Below are 20293 nucleotides of genomic sequence, written 5' to 3'. Positions count from 1 at the left end.
TGACAGCACTGCCTGGTACAGATTTGGCTTGCTCGCCCTCTGTGCGAGTCGAAGGTTGTTGTTGGTGCAGTACAATTGCTGGCTTAACTTACTAGCGCACATACCACATCATGCGTTGGATTTGAAATGGGGGGAAAAAAAAACTCCTGGCAAAGAGCGTGATGGCGATCTGCTCTTAAAAACGGGACCAGCACATTATGGGACAGAAAACAGTCATAGCGATTGTTCAATCAAACCAACCCGATTACAAACCCCTTCGCTCGCTCCAACTACTAAGTTCACCTGCATGTGACGGGGAGCGGCTAATCATTAAACGGAGCATGTTCACCAAGTAGCAGCAGTATTTCTGCATAAACTCTCAACCAACTTGAGAAGTGGGCTAATTACAAGTTAACCTTCAAGCAGTGGGGTGAAAACTACTGCTTAGCGGTGGTAGTTAAAGCAAGGCCTGGGCCCACCTGCAACAGACACTGGGATCACAGCAAAATCATGTGTTTATAAATTCCCAAAAATATTATAATGAACAGAGGGCAAGGGTGAGTGTGCTACTCCGTAAACCCATGCGCATGTCGCTGGGGTATGGCTGCTGAAACAGCATTCACTGAAATCTTAAGATACGGCAGGGTGTTGTGGTTGTACACAAATCCACACGGCCGGGCTTTTTATTTTATTATTATTATTAGGAGGTGAATGGACACTAATCATTTAAAATCATATTGCTCGTATGATCATATCCACTGAGAGTGCTCAATCTGTGCTCAAACTCTAATGTTCAAGACCCATCATTTTCAGAACTGAACTGGCCTGATAGCCACGCAACGAAACGGCTAGTTCTTACCAACAGGGCACCCAGAGAAACCATTTGTACTGTTATGTGAGCTCAAAGGAAGGAGGGAAACTCATTTTGCCGCTATTGGTATGTGTGTGATACTCAAGGGCAATTGAAAATATCAATGCCCGACTGCCGTGCTGTTTATTGCAATCTGGCAATTTGCGTCTGTGAAGCCTGCTACTTTAAATAGCATTGGGTTTGCACATGAACATGCTTTTAGACAGGTGGACCCTGTGTGTATGTTACTATTTTCTTCTATGGCTTATATACTTTAAATCAGGATGATAGTTTGATGAAAATGTAAAGAAATAAAAATCATAGGAACACATTTAAAACAGTGTTTTTTTTTTAAGGAAGTGTGACATTTCAATTTTAAACGTGGATTTAATAAATGAAGCAAGCATTCGGCTTTGTTTGGCTTCAGCCGTATGATTGACACACTGTTAGATATTCGTCGGAATACTACATTTGCTTCTTGATACACATAAAATAGGTAATAATAATCCCAGCAGCCAGCAAAAGTTATGCATTACACCATAGTACCAGTTATTCTCAATACAAGCTGCTGTAAAATACACCATCACACTTGCACACGTAAGAATAGTGTACCACCATTAATATGTAAAACCGAATGCTTTTTTCATATTTCGGTGGGTTTTTTGGACAGTAAATTGAACATTTTGTAGGCCATTTTTCCAAATATTTCGTGGCGGGAGAGCCCCCCCCTGCTCCCTCCTTGGGGGGGGGGTGGGCTTGGGCGCTTTGCGCGCTCGCTACTAAATTCACCCTTGCAAATTTACGCCCCACCAGCTTTAAAACTCACCAGCCGCCACTGGTACTGAGCTATGGAAACCCGGCCCTATGCTCCCCGCAGGCGCAACTTGTGGCGCTACGTGGGTTGGATGAGCAACTGAGGAAAGGGATCCGCAAACACTGGGAGCCGGTAGGCCTAGTGACCTTGGGAGATATATGGCAGGAGGGAAAGGCACTGGACTTCCAAATGATAGTGGATGAAATTTGGGTACATACGGGCAATATATCACATATATCAGAATAGTTAAACGGGTAAAGGAAACGTGGTCCGAAATAGCACTAGCAGAACAACCTGATACTGCCATAGAAACGATGTATGATATCTCGGAGGGAGGGCACAAAGTATCCCGGATCTACAAACTGGTGATGTCTAGAGTGGGTAAGGAGTTGCTCCAACTGAGACGGGACTGGGAGGAGGAAGCAGGAGTACCTATGCAAGACGGGCAATGGGAAAGAGCTCAGAGATATCAGAAAAAGGGGTCTAGGAATGTGAGGCTGCAGCAGATTCAGTTGTATGTCACCCATAGGGCGTATGTGACCCGCGTAAGATTGCCAGATTTGGGAATACAGAAGTACAAAAATGCCCCAAGTGCGGGGAGGTGGATGCCGGGATGAACCATATGTTCTGGGCGTGCCCGGAGGTGGGAAAATTCTGGGAGGAAATTAAGCTACGACTATCTGAAAAGGGAATCAAGCTAAATGTGGAATCCGTGTGGGCATGCATGATGGGGAGATTCACCAGACCACGCAACCTGAAACACGTGTGCAAACTCAAGAACCTGCCCTACATTCTGGCCAAAAGGAGAATAGCCATGAGCTGGAAGGCAGGCCATAGACCCCAGAGTAGAGGTATCGTGGAACGATCTCCTGAAATGGGCAGACGCTGAGACAGCAGTATGGTATGAGGCAGTCAGCAGAGGGGAGGATAATGAAGTAGGACCTCTGATAGCATGGCGACAAATGGTAGCCACATTGTCGGGATCCTCCCATGCCAATTCCAGTGAATGACACGTTCGAGAACGGCGAAGAGGACGAACCCTAAGAGAAGGGAAGTCCGAAGAACTGAGGTGGAAGCTCGAGTTAAAGTGGAGGGAGGAGGGAAGACAGGTAAACAAAAAAGAACACACAAATGTATGCTAAGAAGCTTGTTACCGAAAATGTCGGGTGTGATGGTTATGTTTTGTTTGTTGTAAAAGTTAATAAAATGTGTTTAAAAAAAAAAAAGGTTTGAGTGAATACTGCACTAATCCATACTAAAGAAATGTGTAGATGCTTTCTGAACTTGAAGAGGGCAATGAGATCTTGAATCGTTGGACATGGAGAAATCCTCACAGGCATCCCTTTTATACATAGAGGGCAGTCCTCAGAGGAATCCATCGGGGAGCCAGCACATAGCTCGTGGGCATTCCTGGCCTTCCGAGTCCTTTTACTTCCCCAGACAGTCCATTCAATATGACCTTGTCACACATGACTTAACCAGCCCAGCAGCAATAAAGTAAAAAAATTAATCATGGCTGGCATTGAAAATACTGCTGCCAGTAAAGGTAATGGCCACATTCAGTATTTTCCTGCCAATCTTGTAATAGCATGGGAATGTTGGATACTTATAATGTAGAATGCACACTTAAAACTTTGCAACACAGACTGTTAGGATTTCAGCAGATTTCAGCACATATCTGCTCCTACTTGCCAATTGCCTCTGAAAATTGCTTTTTTTTGCATTGAGCCTGTCTCTCTTTGTACTAAAGAATGCGTATCTATATTTAATGTGTCTTTAAATGTGAGCCATTAAATGGGAATTTTGCAAAATCATTTGTGCAACTTTCCTCTTACATGATGTAATTGACTTTCTTTGGCATTTGCAGGGATCTGAAACCAGAGAATATTCTTCTGGATGACCGTGGTAAGCATGGATACTTCCTACCCCAGGGGGTGGGGTGGAGGAGAGAAGAGCAGTAAGCAGCTCAAAGTGAAATTCTGGGTGAAAAGAATTGTCTTCCAAAAATAAAGTATAATGGGCCTCATTATGAGTTTGGCGGTAATTCGTTTTTTGGTGTACAGAGATGCTGTAATGTGGCGGTAATGTTATCACTGCCGTATCACCACTGTTTTTACCCACACTGCCGTACTTGTAATAAGACCCATTAATGTTTTTATTTCTGTTTACCCCGATTACAGTTTGGGCACATTTCTTATTTTATTTTGGAGTGAGGAAAGGCAGTACAGTCGATACACATTTGTTTCTTAACCCCAAAACTTCATGCTTATTTTCCCATTAGCTCTACTGCAGTCTATGCGCACCACTGTGCTCAGATTTAGTCAAAATGATATTACTACCCAAAGGCATTAATGACCTCTTGTCACATCAGAGCGGCACTTTAGGTACTCTTCTGCTGAAGTAGCATTTTGTCAAGAAGGCACACAGTGGGCCTAAGGTGATTGTCTTGTTTATCCATGATGTGGGCAAGCTTTGAAGGGATATTCCGGTACAGGAATATTTTTCTGGGCATCCATTTTGTTGTCCTTGTTTGTAGTGGATACGTTTAAGGAATTTATATAGACTTTAAATGCTTAGTTGGGAAACATGTACGCTGCTTTTTCTAACAAGCTCACAGCTGGCAAACATTTTGAGCAGTGTTTCTAGTTGCCATACGTCACATTGTCAGTTCAGCACTACGAGAGCTTGGCTGTGATCGCCGAGAGTCCCTTTAGGAAAATGATGGTGCTTAATATTGATCAAGCCTGCCCAGGAATGGAGAACCCACAGAAAACCTTTTATTGGTCATAAAAACATGGGTGGTAGAAGCGAAAGTAAAAGTTCAATAAAAGACACTTTGATGTCAATGGCCATGGGCAGGGCGATGCAGTATTTTACTTCATTGATTTGTATTGTGCACCACTGACCCGGAGGCTTAAGGGTGCTAACAGGGAACACAGGCGAAGACAATACATAGAGGGATACCGTCAGTCGGTCAAGATAGTACAAAGATATATAGGCCTACAAACGGCACAGTGGCTTGCAGTGACGCCTATTAGCTCTTTTGACTGGGGCAATAGAAAGTCCCAACGTTTGGTGATAATCACGCTTCATTCATTCCTCTGGTTTCCTTTGAACTCTTACTGTGTGTCCTTCCTTCTGAACAGGTCACATCAGGATTTCAGACCTTGGATTAGCCGTGCAGATTCCAGAAGGAGAAACTATCAGAGGCCGGGTTGGAACGGTCGGATACATGGGTAAGTCGTAGCTTAGCATGTGAATAATAGGTAAAGGGCATGCGTTCAATCAGCGATTAGAAACAATGAAGACTGTGGTGCTGGTTTTAGTCCCTTTGCTGCACATTCCAAATACCCAGTGGGTAAATGCTGCAGGTTGGCAACGGAAACGTCCCTTCGAACCCTTCATCAGGTGGCAGCTACAGATTGAAAGTAGAAACAGAAAACTGGACTTTTCTTTCAGAAAGAAAATTCGTCTTCATTACAACTTGAGCCACCACCATGCACTGCTCCTGAGCCCTCTTATACTGATTTATTTGGGAAATTATGCAAGTAGTGTTTCGTTTGTGTTGTTCCTCGGATCAAGTTTCAAATTACCCTAATCTGCCTAGGTTTTTTATAATTTTTTTATAACCTGGTTTTCGTTGCAAAAGCCCAACGCAAAGTGTGGGTATGTAAGTGTTATTTGTGTTGGCAAATGTACATCATGATCAGTTCATCGCGGAGGCAGTTATGTTTGTGTTGAGTTATGGTTGGTGTGGAACCCATTAGAGGTGAATATTTTTGTTTTATGCTGCAACCTTAACGTCAGATTATCAAATTTGTTTCACCCAATTTAAGTGGTTTGTTAATAATATAGTGGGCCTCATTACGAGGTTGGAGGTAACCATGACGCTATTAGTGCCATGGCTGCCTCCAAAACCTTACCGACTCCGCCCTGGTGAATGGAGCTATTACCGGCCCTTTCCAAGGTTGGCGGGACCGGTAATTCCCCATTCACCAGGGCCCTTCTCCATTCCCATTTGAGCCCCCATAGGGCCCAATGGGAATGGGGAAGTCGCTAATAACGGTACTGCAAATTGCGGTACCGTTATTAGCTCCAGAGTCCCTTTGCGGTTCCCGTCTTTAACGCCTGGAAAAACCAGGCGTTAAGGGAGGACCCGCAAAGAGAACTTGTAGGGCGGTAAGGGATTACCGGCACCGGTGCCCTTACCGGTGCCGGTAATCCCTTACCACCCATCTCGCAATGAGGCCCATAGTGTTATATCTGCTGTATGCACCACGTCTTTGGGACTGCAATTGACATTCTACTTTGAAGCCAGCCATGCCTTCTACCTCACCCCTAGCCCAAAGAGTGCACAGTCCATGGTGCACCCATGGTCCAGGGCGTTTGACAGAGGGATGGTTTTTGGCCATTTCACAGACTCCCTAAAATCTTTTATTGTTGCCTCTGGATAGTCCCTGTGGCCTCTTCCCCTCACCCAAGCGAAGTGGGCCCTGGTATGCCCCAGTCTCTCACAAACATCCTAAAGTCACCAGCGGCCACTGTGGCCTACGAAATAGCCACTATCCATGGCCTATGACCATGGCCTGGCCTTTGCAAGGAAACCAGTGTAACCACTATAATAGTTACGCCTGATATGTGCACTGGCATGGCCAGTGTGGCATTTGGCTAGGACGTCACCTTGTGTAATGCCCAGGATTTCCTAAAGTGACCCATTGTGGCCACTGGCCGTAGCTCACTGTCCCTGTTACCAGGGCATGGCATTTGGGCATAACTGGAACCTTAAAGCCTCCCAAACCCCTTACGTAAATCTCCAAAATGGTTACTGGCCATGGCCTACCACCATATCCAGTGGCCACTGCATGTGGGTCTTATCTAGTCATAGAAAGTGCCCATATTGACCCTATTGGTGGCCCGAAGACCAACAATCTCAACTGAGTTTTGTCTTGGAGCTGAGCTGTCATTTTACTATCTTTTGCGGTCATATGGTAATCTTCAAGGGGCTCCCCTCTCATGTTGGGTTGAGGCCAAAAGGGCTACAATGTGCACACTTTAAACATTTTTTGCACCACATGGTCCTGTTGGGTGCCACGTTGTTTTATCAAAGTAAATTATTCTGTGGTAATTTACTTTAACATAATAACAATTTATTTTGGGTTATTTGCAAATAGGGGCCCATATATTACCCCATTTTGCCCACTTCCATTCTTACTGCCAAACCACCCACCCCTATAGTCCCTAACCTTTAAAAACATATGTTTACTTTCCCACAAAGTAATATCTGTCGCAGTAAATGACCACAGAATAATTTACTCCGATAAAACATGGTATACGTTCGGCTGAACCCCAAAGTCGGCCGGCCACAAGGACATTCCCTCCTCCCCCCGCAACCAACCAGAATGGTTCTTTTTCAGGAGCCAATCTAGTTATTTGCTGGGCCTTGGTACTGCCCCTCATTCCACCAGGAAAGAGGCCCTCGGGCTTGGACCTAGGTAGGCAACTAAATGGTCAAAATCTGTTATGGGTCAGTGCGATTGACATGTCCTAATTTAGATATCAGGAATTGTTTTTGGCCTCTTTTAGGCACATTTCAAGGAAAGTGATGGACAGATATGCACCACATTTACAAAAGCACACATTCCGGACCCGACAGCAGCTCCCTGCTCAAGTTTGGCACCTATCATCCTATTAATAAGAACAACCTTTAGTCTATAGGAATTGAATATGAAAATAAAAACTTTTTGGCAGCACCTATAACTTTGCCTCCCCCTGACAAGCTGTACAATATTGTCCACAGAATTGGAGTAATTCCTGTGTAAGGTTTTGTGAAGATTTGTCGAACGGCACCAAAGAAATAACCCTCCTGAAAACTGCTCTATTTATGGGGACTCCAACCTAACCTGATCTGCAGGGTTGCTTCCGCAACCCTGTAAAATGTATTTATTGTATATAATATGCATATGTCATGTACATGATATACATTGAATATATAACGCACATAATCGTTGGTGGCCTTAACAATCTCAAGAATCTGATACTTGGTTCAAGGGTTTAATTAACAAAACATCAGTATTGACTTCATGAGACCACAGATACATCCATCTAATGGATTTCTCTGGGGAGACCACTAGGGGTGTGGGAAGGATGGTGGCTTCGTTAAGCAGCTCCTTGCTGTACTGTTATGTATGCTTGCCCAGAATGAGGAGAAAGTTCCCCCCTTCCATCCTCCATAAGCAGATAATGGAGTGAGGGATTGCATCCTAAACCACCACAATCCCAAAATCTGCCCCACCAGAAGGAGCGAGTAAGGTGACCTGAGAAGGGCTATCTGAGTGTCCTCTGAAGGGAGAGGGGGTCAGAGAGCCTTAGATTGACAATCGCGAAGCCAGCTATGGAACTCCTGGTGAGTAAGGCCCCCGGAGAGGCAGTATGGAGACCAGAGGCCCCAAAGAGAGACACTGAGAACACGAGGAGAGAGGAAGGAAACAGTCCCAGCGCAGCTGTGCAATGGACCTGTCGGCGACACATTGGAGTGCTGAGAATGTGCGAGCACCCCTCCCCCCCACACAGAGGTGAGGAGTCCAGGATGTGGGGGCCAGCTGTGTGATCCAGGGGAGAAAGTGGGCGACCTGTGCCTAGTGGCTGGGAGTGCCACCCAAGTCACCCCAGCAGGCTGTAGGCAATCCCTGGGGGTTTATATGTTAGCCTCTGTCTTCCTTTCCACACCACCCTGAACCTCAACTTCAGAGCAGAGCAAGACTGAAGTGGGGACTGCTCCGAGTGGTGGAGGCCTCGAATGGCCAGGAAGCTGAGAGACTTGGTGTAACACTCATACCACAATAGAGGCCCAATTGGAGGGTAGCCTAATAGCAGCTGAACACTGAGGACGAGGAGTGGGAACAGTCCTGTGCTTGGAGAGTCAAGGTGACAGGCCAGAGGCTAATGGAGAAGCACCGGAACGAAGGGGGAAAAAGGGAAGAAAGAAGCAGGAAAGAGAAAAGGAAGAAAAACACAAGAACAACGAGGAACGGGAAGATAGGGGGGGAAAGGAAAAGAGAGAAAAAGGGAAGGAAGAGAGAAGGGAAAAAGGAAAAGAAAAAGGGATGGGAAAGAAACAAATGAAGAAGGGGTACAGAGAAAAGAAAAAAGAAAATAGGAATTGAAAAGGGGGGAGAAAGAGAGTGCGGCCTAGAGAGAAGGCAGAAGATCACCAAGCCACCCTACACTCTGCTTGGATGAGCTAGAGAACATTACTCCAATGGGAAGACCCCGCACAAGAGATTGAGCAGAAGATGTACCTGTACGAACCCTGAATGGGTGGAAGACCACTTAGCAGCTACCAAAGGTGGCAAACAATACATTCTGGAGAATGGCAGAGGGATGAGAGCAGAGTTGGGTCAGAGACTTGACAACTTGAAAGAATGAACACAATGGAGGACATAATTCACGACCTAGAGGCGAAACACATGTCAGTTGATGTGCTGGAAGCAAAAATTCATGTCAGGGTTTTAGAACTGGAATACCGGGAAGAGTAGCAGCACATTAAGATTGATGATCTACAAAATCGGGACAGCAGTGAAACCTACGCTTCTTCGTAATCCCGAAGAAAGAAAACAAGACACGTAGAATCATTAAAAAAGGAGTGGTCTAGAAAATTGTAATGAACTTATTCAAGAATGAACGTGTACTGCAGATAACACCAGACAGAGCCCAGAGAGGAGGAAGAGCGGATAAAACTTCTTCCACTTCTTTGAAAAGACCAAGATTCTACGCATTGGAAAGAGAATGCAGGCAGGCAGAATTTCAGAGCTCAAGAATTGGAATTTTCCAAGAGCAGTCAGCCTACACTCTGGGGAGAGATAAACTCTGCAAATCATTAACACAATGGGCCTCATTACAAGGTTGGCGCTCCGGTAATAACGGCATCCATTACCGGACTGGTGTATAACGACCCTAGAAGCCGGTACTACCGGCATCGACAGGGTCCCGCTGTGGGCGTGCACTACCATACCGGCGTGCGTCATGCCATTAACACCGGCATGCCGCAAGGAAGAGGACATCCAGATGCCGGCAAGAAGGGCCGCCATGATGCCGGCAAGAAGGGCCGCCATGATGCCGGCAATACCAGCATCACGGATCACCCGTAAATAGCAAACTGCTGTGTTCCCAACTGCCACGGTGCACACAATCAACACAGGTGGAGGCAATGGAACCTGGCCCTGCACACAAGGAGCACACCCACACACCACACCCCTTCCAAGACAAATGATTCCACTTGCAATCACGATACTGGTGCTGGAGGACATGTCTGGACTGCTACTCCTTGAGCAGGCAGTACAGCAGGGATTACAGAGGAGACACAGGAGGAGGAGAAGGAGAGTGAGACCGCCCCAGCAAATCCCACCAGTTCAGGCAGTGGTTCCCCGCAGGCAGCCACCAATCGCTCGCATAAGGGCCAGTCCATTCAACTTAACCCCAGCACAGATCCACACCCTGTACCGCCCGGACAGGGACACCATCACCACCATAGTGGATCTAATAAATGAAGACTTGGTCAGTCTGATCAACATTTGCACCACCATTCCCCCTCTGCTGAAGGTGGTGTCTGTGCTCCACTTCCTGGCCACACACAGCACACAGTGGGGCAGCTGCATGGCATCTCGCAACCACGTTTCTCTGGTGTGCTAAACCAAGTGCTGGATGCACTCCTAAAGTACGCAAGGGCCCACATATCCCAACCACGGACAGAACAGGAGGTGAAGGACACCAAAATAGCATTTCATGCACTGGCAGGCTTTCCTAATGTCATTGGTGACCTCGACTGCACCCACGTGGAGTTGGTAGTTCTGCATGCCATGGAGGTGGTGTACCTCAATCAGAAGCTATACCACTCCATCAATGTGCAGATGGTGTGCAATGCCAGCAAGATGATAACACATTGCCGAGCCAGATACCCAGGATCCAATCATGATGCAATGGTGCTGCGGAACTCCTTGCTACCCCGCTATATGGAAGGCGATGCTGCACAACTTCTCTGGCTGCTGGGTGAGTCTGCCCTCTGGGCTATGGGAGTGTATTGTGGGGGGGGCATGCATATGCAACCTGTCTGCCCGCTGGGCCATGGAAGTGTCCACAATGGGGTGTCTGGACACTGTCCATGCTGGCAAACAACGTGCCCATCATCATACAAATAAGATGCATGACACAGAAAATGGAGGCCAACATAATTGGCCCGCACACCAATGTGTAAATGTCAGACTCACAATCAGCACACCCCCCTGATTCTGTCCACTGCACATCACCTGCCTGTACCCACAGCACCACAATGCACCATCATGCAGTCACAAAGCTGAATACACATGACCGCATCGAAGCACCTCGCAGGTCATGCTTCCATGAGTGCGCAGTATGATTACCCCCTCAGGGTAAACCCCTGTCACTGCCCCTCCCCGACAGTTACACTACATAACACCATGTGCAGATGAATACAAATGGGAAAACACATGTGACAAGGAAGCCTCAAATTGGAGCCATTAAGTATTGAACAACACCTACATGGGTGCGAATGGTGGGGGAATCACCCACAGCACATGAGTACCAGCCTGCAAGTCGATACCCTGCAACATCCAAGGAACACATCCCTCCACTGGGGGACCAACAGTGCCATTGTGACTGGTGTGAAGACGTCGAGGAACACGTGCATGGCGTCACCAATTATCCATAAGCATGATCGACTAAACAAGCTGTATCACGTTGGGCATTAGCCTAATGCATCAAAAATTGCCCAACATGCATTGTTGGTCTTATCCCGTGCCACACAACCCTCACATGTGACTACATCATGGATCTTGTCACTCCATCTGGGTGGTTGGTGATTCCAATGTCAAGGCCCCTAAGTCGTGTACATCACCCAAGACCAGCACCATGGAGTGCCAAGTTGTGTACAGGGCAGATAGTTGCGCAGATGTTAAGTCTATAGTTGCCATTCACGATATACTGCATATGAGCATGAACAATGTACAGGCTGAGCACAAATGGAACAGAAGAAATACCCTTACACATAACTTATTGTGCTCCCATGCAGGTGAATCTGGCTATCTCCTGAAGCCGTGGCTCCTCACCCCTGTCAGGAATCTGCAGAACAGGCACGAAGAGGACTATAGTTGTGCCCATACACGCACTTGTGTTGCCATAGAGCAGGCCTTTGACCTGTTGAAGGCACGGTTTTGCTGCCTCAGCAGGTCATGTGGCGCACTCATTTACGGTCCTAAGAAGATGGGCAAGATCATCATGGTATGTGCCATGCTGCACAACATGTGCATCCGGTGGAACGTTCCTCTGCCACGTGACATGGACCAGCCAGCACCAGGTGAAGAAGAAGAAGATGAGGCAGGAGATGTTGTTGTACATCGGCCAGGCCGCGATGCACACGAGGGACGTGCTGTGCGCCAATCATTGATAAACCATAGTTTCTGATGCACTGGGATGCAGAGGGTGAAATGGATGTGGGACCCTGGGCACCGTGACAGGGGGAATATGGGCACTGGGTTGGGTATGAATACACACTGTACACTGTCATTCAATAAATTGACACACGCTGAAGAAGCAATGTCCAGTCATGTGATTTCTTTAACACAACAGGTGAATTGTGCAGAGGTATTTACAACATGAATGAACCCTCCACCCTCCACCCCCCACACACCCTCTCGCACCACACCCCCCAAAACTCCCTCCAGCCTCCCCGCAACACCCCCACATACCACCTCCAACCTTCCCTGTGTCCCCTCCCCCCAACACACCCACACATCAAGTGCACAACATGTGTCCAGATGCACTGCCAGTGAACACGTGCAGGGTACCCCTGCTACTGCCGCCCCCTCTTCGGATGTGTGGGTTGCGTGTCAGTGCACTGCATGCTGCGCAGGGACCTGTGCACAGGGTTGGTCTGCGTGGAGCTGGCAAGCGTGGCAGTGGATGAGGTTGATGGCTGTGGCTCGGATGCCGCTGGGTGCCGCTGCTCCATAGTTTTGGCCATTCTTGCAAGAATCTGGGCCACAGTAGCAAAGCCTTCATGGAACCACTTGGAACTTCTGTTAATGGCCTTGGTGATGGCCACAGTGTTGTCCCTCATGGCACGGCGTGTTGCCTCCACATCAGCAACATATTGCTTTACAGGTTTGTGCATTTCCTGTTGGCAGCCTTCCATCCTTGACAAACGTCCCTAGAGGTCCCGTATTGCGGTGGAGGGGGATGGTTCATTGGCTGGTGTTGATGTGGCCAATACTGGGCTGTCCTCTGATGGAGCCCACTCTTCATGTCTGTCCTTGCCTTCAGGCTTGTGCTGAGGGGTGCCCTGTGGGGTGTCCTGCGGGCTGGGCGTATGTACAACATCCCCCAACAAGATGCTTCGTTCATGGGTGTGCTCTGCATGCCCCTCATTCTCATCGGCACTATGTGGTGCAGATGCAGCTGCCTCCCCAACAGAACTAGTGGCTGCCGACTGTGTCCCGTCTTGCTCGGTCTCCACAGATGTGGGCTCCTCTTGTGAGATGTGTCTCTCCAGGGGTGCAGGGGCAGGTGTTTGTTGGTCATGTGTTGGGGGCTGTGCAGCTGGTTGGGCACTGGTGTGTGCCTTGTGTGGCACTTGGATCAACCTTGAGCCCCTGGATGTGGATGGCCTGGTTATCGTCCTGACCCCTGGACGTTTTGGCTGGTGTCCTGGGCTGTGCAGCAGCATCATGCCCGTCGCTGTCTGCATCTGTGCCTGTGGGGGACAGAGAGAGGCAGGGCATCAGAGATGGGAGTACTTGCATCATGCAGGCATTGGTATTTGTGCAGTTTGTGCCATGTGATGGTTGCATGCTTGTTATTGTGGCAGACAGGGTGCGTGCAAGATTGGGGGGGGTTAGTATTGGCATCCCTCAGGTGTTTACATGTTTAGCATGGTGTCTGCTGTGTGGCCTACAGGTGTGTTGTGGCTTTCGTGCTGTGTGACAAATGCTGTTATTCTGTGTATCGGGTGTGTATTAGGTATAGGAGCGGCATGCAGCATGGATTTTGATGTGACGGTGGTGGGGCCAGCATCTAGACAGGGATATGTGAATGTGTGTATGATGGGCCATGTAGTGACTCATCAGATTGACATTTGTTGGACAACATTGTACTTTGGATGTCAGGTGTTTGTGGGGGCTTGTGTTGTGCGCAAAGGGTCACTCACCTTCATCAGCCGATGATGGGACTCCATACTCCGCTCTGCTTACTCCTTCAATGGCCTCCATATCAATTGTCGAGCTGCAGGTCTCTTCCCACCTTGTTAACTTTATGGGGGAGTGTGCACCGCCGCCTGTTGCCAGCCCCTGGCTGCGATTGGCCGACAAAATGTTGCGTACTCGCAGGTGCAGGTCATCCCACCGCTGCTTGCAGTCCTTGATGGTGCGTGCAGTGGTGCCAGCCGCACTCACCTTTCTCGCTACATCCTCCCATATCTGTTTTTTTTTCTTAGCTGTGCTGGACACCTCATTTCAGCATAAAATACTATGTCAGCCTGCTCCACTAGCACGTCAGATAACATATTCAGTTCATGATCACCAAATCCCGGTTTACGCAAAGCAAGCTGCTGCTTTCTGGGTAGCTTTGGACATCTTCTTCCAGGAGTGTTTGGGATTTTGCCTGCACAGGTCCTGTCTGCAGAGGATTGCAATGCATCGTGTTTTTGAAGATGGCCGCTGGTGAAGTTCCCGTTCCTGTGCGATTACATTACTTCCGGTTCCGGTAATGACGCTAATGGTATTAGTGGTACCGTTATTTAGGGGCTGTCGATGGAGGAGGAGGAGGTATCAGCGCATTTCATGATGCCGCTTTCAGGGGGTTTGTGGGATGTTACCGGCATTGCGGCACTTCCGTTACCGGCGTGCCGCTACGCGCATGCACAAGGACTCGTAATCAGCTGCTGTTTGCGGCATCAAGGCTACTCTGACACGTTCATACTGGCATGCCGGTAATGACAGATTTTTACCTCCAAACTCGTAATGAGGTCCAATGGCTCAGGGCCAGAGAGAAGTACCCATTTTACCGGACCTTTGAACATGGCTGTATTGAGTACATGTCATGGAGGATGATAAACAGCGGGCTAAAGCCGAACTGGTACAAAGTGAAGAACCAAGGAATAAAGAGACTGTGAGAAGGGCGTTGGAACCGACTAGGAAGGTGAATTAACTACAAAATGTAGAAGTTAGGGAGTTTCTTCAAACATAACAAAATACAAGAGGGGTGGGTTGAAGGAGGAAACGTTTCTGAAAAAGATCTTTATATTATTGGGACTATTGTGGAAGGGGTAATTGTGGTTGGGGGAGACTTTAATATTGGGCTAGATCCTGAGAAAGATAGAATGGGGGAGGTTGGTCAGCCTAGGAACAATCCTCAAGAGTAGGAGGCAGCAACGTTTGGAGCATAATTCGAACGGCTGGGTGGACACGTGGAGGGTCTGTCGAGGGAGCTAACAGGGGTTCACCTTTCACTCACACGACTCCTATGCACACACAGATTTAATCCTGGTGGACACAGTACTGATGCCCTGGATAAGGAAACATGTACATAATCCACACCTTGGTCTGATCATGGCCTGGTATGCACAAGCCCAATAGCATTCGGAAAGGGGGATGGATAATCAATGACTGCCTGTTTAAGTAGAAAGCATCACTTGAGTCTATCTGAACAAAATCAAGTTATACCTAGAATTGAACCAGAACATGTAGGTACAAGCTAAAATGGTGTGGGAAGCCCTAAATGCCACCATATGGGGTGAATTAATAGCAATGGGATCCAGGGGAAAAATTAGGGGGGCAACAGAGAAGTTACAAACAGAGCTAAAGCATAGCAACACCCAGTGAGAAACAATATGGAAAGAGCTCGTAAGATATCCCCTCACTGCTTCAACACCAACACTCGATCACTGTGATAAGACACTGTGTAGTGGTTTGTTTCTTTTTATATGTTGGCTTGGGCACTAATTGTTCCAATAAGAGCTTGAAATGGTTGGCCAATTCATCTGTCTCCTAAAACGTGTTGGTGTGGGGCTCATTGATTCCACCTCGAGGTCAAGGTTTCTCAATTATGTTTAGGTGTTGTGGTTTCTCTCATAATTCAGTTTGGCCACTGCCTCAGCTCCGGCAGTCTGAGGGCTGACATAGGTCAAATTGAGGTCATGCACTGGCATTATGTTGGGCGAGCTTTCAGTAAGTATGGTTGCTTGTTACATATGTGTGGCATGCATGTTATATTTGTGTTCCTTCCCCATGGGCTCTCGATTCCTATGGGACTACATTCTCCAATCCACCCAGGGGCTTGCGCCCCCAAGAAGCACTCATCCAAGGATAATGCTCCGTGTTCAGAGGCAAGGACTCAACCATATCAGTCGATATACTGAGCCTGATTTTCTTGGGGCTACTCCCCCCTTATACTGCTCCTGTTGGTGTGTGGTAGTACTGGGCACTTTCCATTACTCCTCATGCTGTCTGTTGCTTGTTAGGCTATACCATGGAACTTTCATTTAAGTGGTGACATCATGGTATGTGGCTCCCTTGCAGTATCCCCAGTTTACCACCTCCAAGGGTTGGATAACGTAGCTGGTGTTCCCGCCTCTTTGATCTCCCCAATGGAGTCCCACACCACTCCCATTAAAACAAACGAAAAATCCTCAGTGGTTTTGACATGAGTCTTTGCAGACTCATAAAGAGAAAGTACAGTTCTGCAAATATGCATAGCTGTGTCCAAGGACTCTTTTACACATCTCATTTGTTAGGCTGGAAACTAAACTACCCTGCAGGGAAAAGACCAGGAAAGAGTCCTTCTCCTTCTTTGCCCCAGCACACTGGAACACCATTCCTGTGGCAATTAGGACTGCTCCAATGCTCCTGCAGATCAGGAAATAACTGAAAACCCTTCTCTTCCGATATTCCCAAGCATGACTTGGGTAACTCTGTCCCTGGTTCGACCACGGCCCATTGCAAAGTGCTCTCATGTTCCTTGAACTCTTGTACACCTCTATGTTGTCCTTGAGGTAGGTTTGCACTGTATAACACACAAATACAAACATACAAATTATAAATACACCTCTCACTTCCACAGCTGCTCACTGATGTGCAAGGAGTCAAGTGGGAGCAAACTCACTGATGATGCCCACCATCGATCTTAAAACATGTTTCTTTGGCTGTTGCTTTACTACTCTTTTGGTGTGTTTAATGCATCACTCTTGATGCGTTTGCTCCCATGAGCTTACTAAAACGTTTTATTGCAGTCATTGGATCCACTTGAGACAGCCAGTGTGCACCCAACCACCCAGTTTTCAGAAATGTGCAACCCCCTCTCTAAATTAAGCCTATATACAGTAGTACCTCATTGATGTTGTTTGTTGCATAGCTCAGGGGACCGGAACAGTCCTTGTCCTTGGTGAACCCTACATGACAAGAATTGATGGTAGTTCTTGGCTATGAATAGATTGGACCTGTCAGCATTTCATACAGTCACCCTTACTGTTGGGTTTTGTGCAAAATCTGTAAGTGCTAGGCAAAGTCCTTGACTGCATAAAATAGTTTTTATGATCGGGTACCCTCGTCACCCACGCTCAGTATCCTACAACGTTCCTCAGAGTTGTTCAATCCTATGAAATCCAGTCTACACGCTTTGCCTCGGCTCACACTATCCTTGCCCTCTCCCCTCCTCTCTCCACTCCTCTCTCTTGGAGCGATCACTTTCTCCTATCCTCCCACCTCTCCCTCCCTACCCCACAGGCAAAGCCACCCTCTTCACTGCCACCCACCTTCTCGGTCATCCGACCCATGAAGCGCGTGTCAGTTGAGGCTTTTGCTGCTACCTTCTCGCCCCCTCCTCCCCCCTTGGCTGACTCCCACCCTGACACAGCCCTCTCCATGCTCTATTCCTCTATATCTGATACTCTCGATATCCTTGCCCCTGTCATGAGAATCCGCCTGAAGCCCAAAGCCAAATGTAACTCCTGGTATGACTCGGATCTCGTCACCCTAAAACGCAAGTGTAGGGTGGCAGAGAGGAAATGGCGTGCTTCATGTTCATCCTCTGACAAACTGGCCTGCCGCCTGCTCCAAAGGCAATACCGGCTCTCCGTTCTCACCAAGAAGAGAGCCCTTATCCAAGCCCGCATCTCTGAGGCATCAAACAACTCGGCCGAACTCTTTAAAATCTGCAAGGAGCTGGCCAACCCTGCTGCAGTCTCTACCTCTCCTGTCCCCTCCCAGGCCCTCTGCACTGCACTGGCCTCGCACTTCATCTCAAAAACTCAGGACATCCTGTCCTCGCTCTCCTCCTCTCTCCTCCCTCCCTCTCTTCCCAGCTCTCCCTCTTGCTCTCTTGCAGCCACCCCTCCACCCTCCTTCTCTGCTTTTCCACCTTTTTCTGCTGATGAGGTCTCCAGACAAGTCCGATCTATGAAAGCCTCGTCTAAACAGGTTCACCCCTGTTCCTCCAAAACCATCAAGGACCACATCGACTCCCTGGCTCCTGTCCTGGCTGACTTCTGCAACCACTCATTCGCCTCTGGAGTCTTCCCATCCCCCCTCAAGCACTCCCTTGTGCACCCCCTCCTCAAGAAACCCTCTGCCGACCCCTCCTGCCCGGCCAATTATCGCCCAATCTCCATTACTCCCTTCCTGGGTAAGCTCCTGGAGAAACTGGCCATCTCCCAGCTTAACCTCCATGCTGACTCTGTTGGTAATCTGCATGACCATCAATCTGGCTTCAGAGCTGCCAGAAGCACGGAAACTGCTCTCCTGAACATCCGTGAGGACCTGCTCCTGAACCTCGATACCAACACTCCCTGTGTTCTCATTCTGCTCGATCTCTCCTCTGCCTTTGACACTGTCAACCATGCCATCCTGCTCAACTGTCTCCGTGATAACCTGGGTATCACTGGTCAGGCTCTGGCCTGGCTGACTTCTTTCCTCTCCGATCGACCCTCCCAGGTCCAAATGGGCTCCTTCCTCTCTGACATCTTTTTCTCCACCTGTGGTGTCCCCCAGGGATCCAACCTCTCTCCCTGGCTTTTCAACCAGTATCTGGCACTCCTTGCCCACCGCATCGCCGCTCTCTGCCCCTACTTCCAGTGCTATGCAGACGATACCCAGCTCATCTTCAGGCTACCCTCAGCCTCCTCCTCTCCTTCCCTCATCTCCGACTGTCTGTCTGCTATCCATGAATGGTGCGCCGCCAATGACCTCTGCCTCAACGCCAGTAAGACTGAGATTCTACTCATCGGCACACCCACTCCCTCCTTCCCTGCAGCTCTCTGGCCGGCCTCCCTTGGCCCCCTTCCTGCCCCTACCTGCAAGGCTAAAAACCTCGGGGTCATCTTCGACTCCACACTCTCCTTCTCTCCTCATATATCTGACGTTTCTAAGAAGTCACACTACCAGCTGCACCTCCTCAGAGGTATTCTTCCCTTCCTCTCCTTCCCCCAGAAGCTCACTGTCTCTCGAGCCCTGGTTCTCTCAAGGCTGGACTACTGTAACAGCCTCTATCTTAATCTGCCTGCCTCCACTCTCCGCCCTCTGCAACTTGTCCAGAACAGAACTGCGAGACTTGTCCTTGGCCTCAAGCCCAGGGACCGTATCTCTCCAGGACTGAAATCTCTTCACTGGCTCCCAGTGGCCGCGAGGATCAAGTTCAAAACCCTCTGCATTGTCCACAAGGCCTTCTGGGGCCTGGGACCAAAATACCTCCAACTCTCTCTTCCTAAATATCTTCCTTCACGAGCCCTTCGCTCATCCGTCTCCAACTCCCTCATGGTCAGCCGTTTCTCGAAGCAACGAGCTGGGGGTAGATCTCTCTCCGCAGCAGGGGCCTCCCTCTGGAACAGCCTTCCTGCCTCCCTGAAACTTGAGGAGAACCATCTCCGGTTCCGGAAGCACCTCAAAACCTTCCTCTTCGCTTCTGCCTTCTCTCTCCCTCTCCCCTGCTAATCCTGCTTAACCCCCCACTGAACTCAGCTCAAACCTGCATCTGGGCCACTCTCAGCAACCTCGGTCCAGGGCCCAGCCACTCTCCACCTGCACTGCCTCCCCGGCTCCCCCTGCACTGTGGGACTGTCACTGTATCCCTACAGCCCCTTTCCCAGCACTTGCTCTGCACTTACCTCGCACTTGCCACCAGCTGGCCCTTTCTATTTATTATTTATTATTATTTTATTTTATTTATTTTTTTTACGCTACTTACCTTGTACTGCACTTCCCCCCCCCACCTCCTCCCCCCTGCACTTCCTCCTCTTCCCCTTACCTCTGCACTTGCGCGATCTGAATGACACCTGGCCTAGTAGGATCGTTTGTCTGTTTTCCCCTTGTTTCCCTCCCTCCCTGCCTCGTCGCGCCTTGAAACACTTGTGTATAGGCGCGTTACAAATACCATATCATATCATATCATATCATTTTCAGTTTTACTTATTACACCTGAATCTTTTTAATGTTAAGTTGTTTGGAATGATTGTCCTACTGAAAACGCTTTCCTGCTCATCATTAGGGTGAATGGTGGCAAGCACTGTTTTTATGTGCAAGAGTGGCACAAGACGAGCAATGACGGATGTGTACTTTTTCTACTTCACAGAAAAGTATATTTCTGTGAAGTAG

General features: G+C 48.4%; 1 protein-coding gene across 5 annotated transcripts in view; it reads left to right on the top strand.

Moving 5' to 3' along the window:
• Positions 1-20293, top strand: part of GRK4 (G protein-coupled receptor kinase 4) — a 1171195-nt gene that overhangs the window by 702814 nt on the left and 448088 nt on the right. For all 5 annotated transcript variants that reach the window (XM_069632057.1, XM_069632058.1, XM_069632056.1 and 2 more), the window contains 2 exons: positions 3511-3548; positions 4790-4879. In XM_069632057.1, coding sequence (XP_069488158.1) covers positions 3511-3548; positions 4790-4879 — 128 coding nt within the window. The remainder of the gene's footprint in view (positions 1-3510; positions 3549-4789; positions 4880-20293) is intronic.

This window comes from Ambystoma mexicanum, chromosome 6q, assembly GCF_040938575.1.
Source record: "Ambystoma mexicanum isolate Mex_15411 chromosome 6q, UKY_AmexF1_1, whole genome shotgun sequence".
Taxonomy (NCBI): Eukaryota; Metazoa; Chordata; class Amphibia; order Caudata; family Ambystomatidae; genus Ambystoma; species Ambystoma mexicanum.
This window is presented reverse-complemented; position numbering and strand designations above follow the sequence as displayed.